The sequence below is a fragment of the Musa acuminata genome, chromosome BXJ1-6 (assembly GCF_036884655.1).
Source record: "Musa acuminata AAA Group cultivar baxijiao chromosome BXJ1-6, Cavendish_Baxijiao_AAA, whole genome shotgun sequence".
Classification (NCBI taxonomy): domain Eukaryota; kingdom Viridiplantae; phylum Streptophyta; class Magnoliopsida; order Zingiberales; family Musaceae; genus Musa; species Musa acuminata.
The window spans coordinates 41109959-41116037 of NC_088332.1; the positions used below are offsets into that span (position 1 = coordinate 41109959).

At 38.5% G+C, this 6079-nt stretch overlaps 1 protein-coding gene across 1 annotated transcript; it reads right to left on the reverse strand.

The window, feature by feature from the left end:
* Nucleotides 1-835: 835 nt before the first annotated feature.
* LOC135677544 (endoglucanase 25-like) lies at nucleotides 836-3207 on the reverse strand. The gene is made up of 6 exons (XM_065189906.1): nucleotides 2856-3207; nucleotides 2469-2783; nucleotides 1840-2306; nucleotides 1622-1757; nucleotides 1346-1518; nucleotides 836-1219 (listed from the first exon to the last, which is right to left on the reverse strand). The coding sequence occupies exons 1-6, from the start codon at nucleotides 3205-3207 to the stop codon at nucleotides 836-838; spliced, it is 1827 nt and encodes a 608-aa protein (XP_065045978.1).
* Between the last annotated feature and the right edge of the window lie 2872 nt (nucleotides 3208-6079).

Here is a 6079-nt window from a genome sequence, read left to right on the forward strand (position 1 = left end):
TCCGACCGGCCGTGATCGAGGCACAGTTTGCTGCTGCAAATTTAAATGATGATCGGGGGAAGCGTTGCAATTAAGTTTGCCCATCCAACATCTTTAACGCACATAAAAACAATCCTTTAGATTGCTGTTGTGTCTACTTTAATCTTTTTGACATCGAATAAGATAGCAGCAAGAAGGTTTGTGTTTTATCTGGGTTGTCATCTATGATGAAATAGTCACTATTTTCTCAATTGAGTAGTTTTTGACTGTGGTTTTATCCAAAAAATGATTTTGAAAGTGTTCTAAACAAGTCATGTGGCAAGCTACATATGACAGTAATTAAAATTTAATGTAGCAGTATTATTGTGGCAATTAATTATAGTTATTGGGTTTGCAAGTGACAGATCTTTAGAAATATACAAAATATAAATAGTACAAAAAAAACTAATTTTAACAACAAAAAATTGATAAAGCAAGCAGTTTCTGTGGTTGTGGCAGAAAGGGGGGAACAAAGATGAGAAGAAAGACGAAGGGAGGAAGAAGAAATCCATAGGATCTCTTTGATTTATACAGGAATCATTCCGTCCATATTATTGTGTTGACTATTCTTTTGTTGTGATGAAGGGGAGAGGGTCAGTTCAATAGATTTGGTCATCCATGTGTAGGTTTGCTTGGTATCTGAAGAAGGATCATCGCGCCTTGTTGATGGATTGAGATCCACATTCAAGCACATATATAGAGAACAAAATTTGGTATATGTTTCTCATAAATTTCAAGAAGTTTGAAGCATATATAATCCATCAAATGAAGTTAAAATTTTAATTTGCAAAGCATCACGTATGGAAAACAAGAGAAACTAAGAATTAATCTTAGAAAAGATCTTGTCTCGATCCATGCCGCCTATCACCCCATTCGTTGTTGGAGTGATCGGTTCATCAACGAGCGCAACGAGAGCTGCAACTACGCCAGCGTTGCCTGCGATGGTTGGTTCAGTGTATTCTGGCCTGTTCCTTATATCCAGGAAGCCTTCATCCTCATCTGGACCAGCGACCACGGCCCCAAGCAAGACATTTGGGTTGGATTCCTTGGCGTCTCTCCATCGTTTTCCCTGGGAGCAACTGTAGTTATGGCCATCCCAAGGGATCGACGCAGCTCTATGATGGACATGTTCTGGGAAGTGGTCTCCAAATCCAACCAAATAGCTCATCTTCATAGGGTTGTCACCCAGCATGTAGTTCACCTCAAGCATACCACAAGCGTAATGTTATTAGTCTATTATTTGAGGTTTGCATGCTAGTTGAAACTGCGCTTCTTTGTCAATCCTCTTTGGTGTGTGACCGAAGTTGAGGATGGAATACAAACCTACCTGTGATCTAGCAAAGTTCTGCAGCCTTTCCCGGGAGAAAAATTCAGAACCACAGCTTGCACCTGGGATGTTAATGATGTTAAGATAGTCACCGTAGATTTTACTGAGGAAGGCAGCAGTTGCTGCGAAATGGAGTGGTGCACTTTTATTAGGCTGCAGGATGATCAAGCCACCTGCACAAGAGAAGCACAACAAAGTCGATCTCATAGTTGAAATATCAATTATGATTGTTCATATATGACAACCAGGTTGTGAATGGCGTTGTACTCCCTTTACCTGGTGTCATGCTGAACTTGTTGGGCGTAGAAAGATACGAGCATATGATCATATTAGCCATATCTGAGCAAGTCTTTAGGGTTGGCTCATAAGGATTGCCGGGGTCACGAAGATATCTCAACCTGGTTAACAAAACCTATAAATGTATAGTCAGAATTATAAGATCAAAATCATGGAAAGTTTTTATATATCCAGTTATCCAATGCCATGAACGTTACTGCATTGGCTGCAACTTTGTTGTTCCAGTAGAAAACCCCGGTATCAGATGGTAACGCTTCCTCCACCGCCGCCTCAAAATTCTCGGTCGCATACGATAGGTACGTAAAGTTTCCGGTGGCAAGAAATAACCATGTGGCTCCCCAGACCAGCTCGTCCTTGTAGCTGGAAGAGTTGTACAAGTTGGCTGCTTGCACTCCACAATCTTTGTCTTCACTGTAGGTCCCTTTGATGTGATTCTTGGTAGCGAACTCATATAGTGTTTGAGAGGTTTGAGCTAGTCGTGTGGAGTAGTTGGAATCCTCTTGATCAAAAACTAGAGATGCTGCGGCAAGTGCTGCAATGATTTCCCCTGCTAGATCCGAGGTCGAGCTTTTACATTTGAACACGGGTCTTGGATATGTCATGTCTTCAGGCCTTTGCCAGCACGCGATGTCATTATCAACTTTAGCATCATCATTTGCACCTCCTACCTAGATTTATAGTGATAAAGATCAGCAGTGATGACAGTAAGATTGCAGTTATGTTTCGGGTCTTCAAATATTTGATTAAGACATGCAGTTGATGAGTTCATCCATTGATTCACCCAAAGTTGGGTACTCAATGAAGTGATCACGAGAGATACAAATACTTTCCTGAGAGAACAGAGATTCTGGTTCAGAGCTGGAGGTGGATGTGATGAGCAGTTTGAGCAAATAATCGCTTCCCCACTTGATGATGTCCATTACATGTTCGAGCTGACCGAAAGCGGCGTACTTGTGACTGTACTCAATCACAGTCCAACTTAGCAGAGTGATGGCGTATGCTGTAGTGAAGCTGAACTTGATGTTGTTCCCAGAATCATAGAATCCTCCAACTAGACTAGTATTGTCTTGTTTCCATTCACCATCATGCAGACCGGAATTACCCCGAAACTTCACGGGATTGCTCTTCGGAAGAAACCCAGCTGCAGGTTTGACGACGTAAATAGATTGCTGGAAATATAAGTAGATGATGGAGGAAGATGGAGATGTAGTACATTTCTGAGCATCGAAGAACAGAAGAGCATTGTCCAGAGCGAGAGGAAGACCGCTCAAGGAGCCACCACCAGCATGTTTACGAGGTAACAAAGCTGTCAACAGAGCTGCTGCGGCAGCGACGAGGATCAAAGAGATGAAGATATAGATGAAGCGCTTGAGGTGAGACTTGTCCTGTACGCTGAGCCTAAAATCATAGGATTTGGTGTAAATCAAGGGGGAGGCTTCCTTGGAGTATGATGAAGTTGGAATCAAGCCGAAGTCGACTTCTATAGAATTCCAGCGGCCCGCCGAAGGGAGAAGTCGGCCTGCTCCCGAGATGGAGTGAACATATGCTTTAGAGCTCTCCTCCATATCGGCTGATCAGCGAGCAGTCCCGAGCAAGAGAGAAGAAGAAGCTACGGAAGTAGAGAAATCATGAGAGCAGAATGTATGTGTTGAATGATGGTTTTCGTCGTAAACTTCAAGCTACGAACGGTGACTTGATTCGGATATGTACGTAACTTGTTTTTGCCCGAGAAGATGGATGACGGAGAAATCGAGGGAGTGCTAAGATTGTTCCAAGGTAAGTTTGTCTCTTGTGTTAGGCACGGCGAAGGATCCCTGGAGAAGAATCAGAGTAGCAATCTTACTCTGAAGTCTTAATGAATTATTTATCTTGAAATTACAAGGGACTTAATAAACGAAGCAGTAAAGAGTACTTGGGGATGATGCTACAAGATTGTAATTCTAGTGCTTCTTGAAGACTTGAGCACTCTCAAATGCCTTGAAGACATTCGTTGCCTAGAGGAGAGATTATATTCATGTATTCATTATGTTGTAATGCACAAAAAGTCTCAGATGCTTATTTTTATTTATTTTTAAATAAAAGACCTTTTATTGAATTAAAAAATATGAAAAATGATCAAAATAAGTTAATAATATTACATTCATTAGACTCATGTAAATCAATCTTAGTCATATTACAACAAATCTAAAAAGAAGTTAACAATTATGAGACAAAATGAGTAATTATATTGTAAAATTCCCTGGTCTCAATTGAAGGGTCTAAAGCAATCATTCTTCTCGGCCCCTCAGGATTAGGATTAACTGGATGAGCCTCATTCATAATGATAGAGAGGGTCTGGAAATCTGATCTCATTTTTATTTAACTAAAGGGACTAAAAATCATAACTAGTAAAAGATAGAATTTGGGAAGCCATGGCCTTGTTAAATCCTTCCCCTTCCCTTAGCTAGGCCCCCATAGACTAGGAATTAAGAAACTGAAATTAGACATCAATTTTATCTTGGAGAAGATTCCAAAAGGAAAGAGCAATATTTCAAGAATATGTGAGAGGCAGAATCTATATGTAGTTTACAAATAGAGCGAGTGTCAGACTAGTGATGGAGTAAGTGATCAAAGAGAACTCAGGTTGGAAGCCTATTATAGGAACTTGAAAAGGAAAAATTTAACCTTCACCTTCTATCCTTGTCATCCCTCCTCTCTTTTTATCTGTTCTTAGAAACTGATAGACACTGCTGATGGATAGAGAACCCAAAGGATTGAGTGGCCGAATCTACTTATCATCATCGGGGCATCGTAGAATATGAATCTTAAGAATTCTTTCAATCAAAGCAGGTTGAAAATGCCGATATAAAATAGAGACATTCTAGCTGTTAGAAGACATCATATAAAAAACTATATGAAAACCATTCTCAACAGCCTTTCCCAATGTGATCTTTATGATGGATAAGTTGGAAAATCTAAATGTGGTGGTACGAGGAGTGAGGAGAGAGTGGAGAACATTTATGCACCAACGTTGAGTTTCTTCTTTTTCTTTCCGAATATTTCATGCGACGAATTTCCTAGTGGGGATTGGTAGAGTACTCATTGCATCAAGATAGCAATTGCAATATTCTTAGGCCATGCAATGCAAGAACAAAACATATTACAATGATAGACTATATCATCGGATGAGAACTTGGACCTGCTAGGTTAGATGAATGAAAACCTTAGTCATGACTATCATGTGCACCAAATTCCCAACCAAAAGGGACAATCTTAGGTCATCGAATAAATAATTAGCACAAGGATTATAGTAGAGTGTGAGTTTATCCCATGATAATTTTGACCGAAATTAAATTTGGACTTAGTATTAATCCCAATTTAACCTTATTGTTATCAGTCAAATCTAATTTTGGACCAAATGCCTATTTTTAACCTAATTTAGTCAAGCTCAACTTATTGGACTTTTAACCAAGTCGTGTATTGGGCTTGATTCGAGTGGCTCAATTCTTGTAGCCCAATTTAGGATGCCTAATTAGACTAGCCTAATTGAACCGATCTATTTTGGTCTATATATTGTATTAAAAAATATATAATTAAAGTTATTTATTTTATTATTTTATTTATATTTATGTATATTCATAGTATGATTTTATGTGATAACAAGATATCATCTATAATAAATTTAGATTTCAATCCTAATTTTTTTTACTTAATAATTTAATCTTATAGTCCAGACTAAAACAATGATATTCTCCTCTATTCAAGGCCCTTCTCCCTCCTCTTACATGCACAATTTGATGAGCACCTAGATCTACTAGGTTAAGCCAACAAATCTTAGGTGTGACTATCATACATATGAAATTTGTGATAAATAAAAAAATCATAATTCACTAAATTAGCATTAGGATTAAAGTGGAGTTTGAGTTGACTCAATGACAATTAAAGAAAATAGGTTTTCGTGATCCAAGATTGGTGAAATTGTCGAAGGCTAGGAGTGGAGTTCTATGGTAGAAACGCTTAGTTATAGATGCATAAAAAAATGTCCCGGCTCTTCTAGCATAAAAAAATATTATTTTTGTTAGTTATAGATGTATCACAAGTCAATCACGTGAGCAATGATACTTGTGACATGTTACGACGATCTCTTACTTATTATTACTAGTATTTTATCATATATTATCTGGATGTATATTGTGATATCCTTGTATTTGTGCAATGAGAATCGGATCATGATGAGATCATGATAATGAAACCAATTTTCTTTTAAATGCAAACTCTAAATCATCCTAGTCATAGGTTACTCGAGAAGAACATTGAGATAACCGGATAGATCGATATGTTGTATATTCGTCCATATGATGGAGACGACTAGTCTTATAGTCGCTTATGTGGGGACATTAAAGGTATAACACGGGTGCTCATTAGAGAATGAGTTTACTCATTGATCCGTTTACGGAA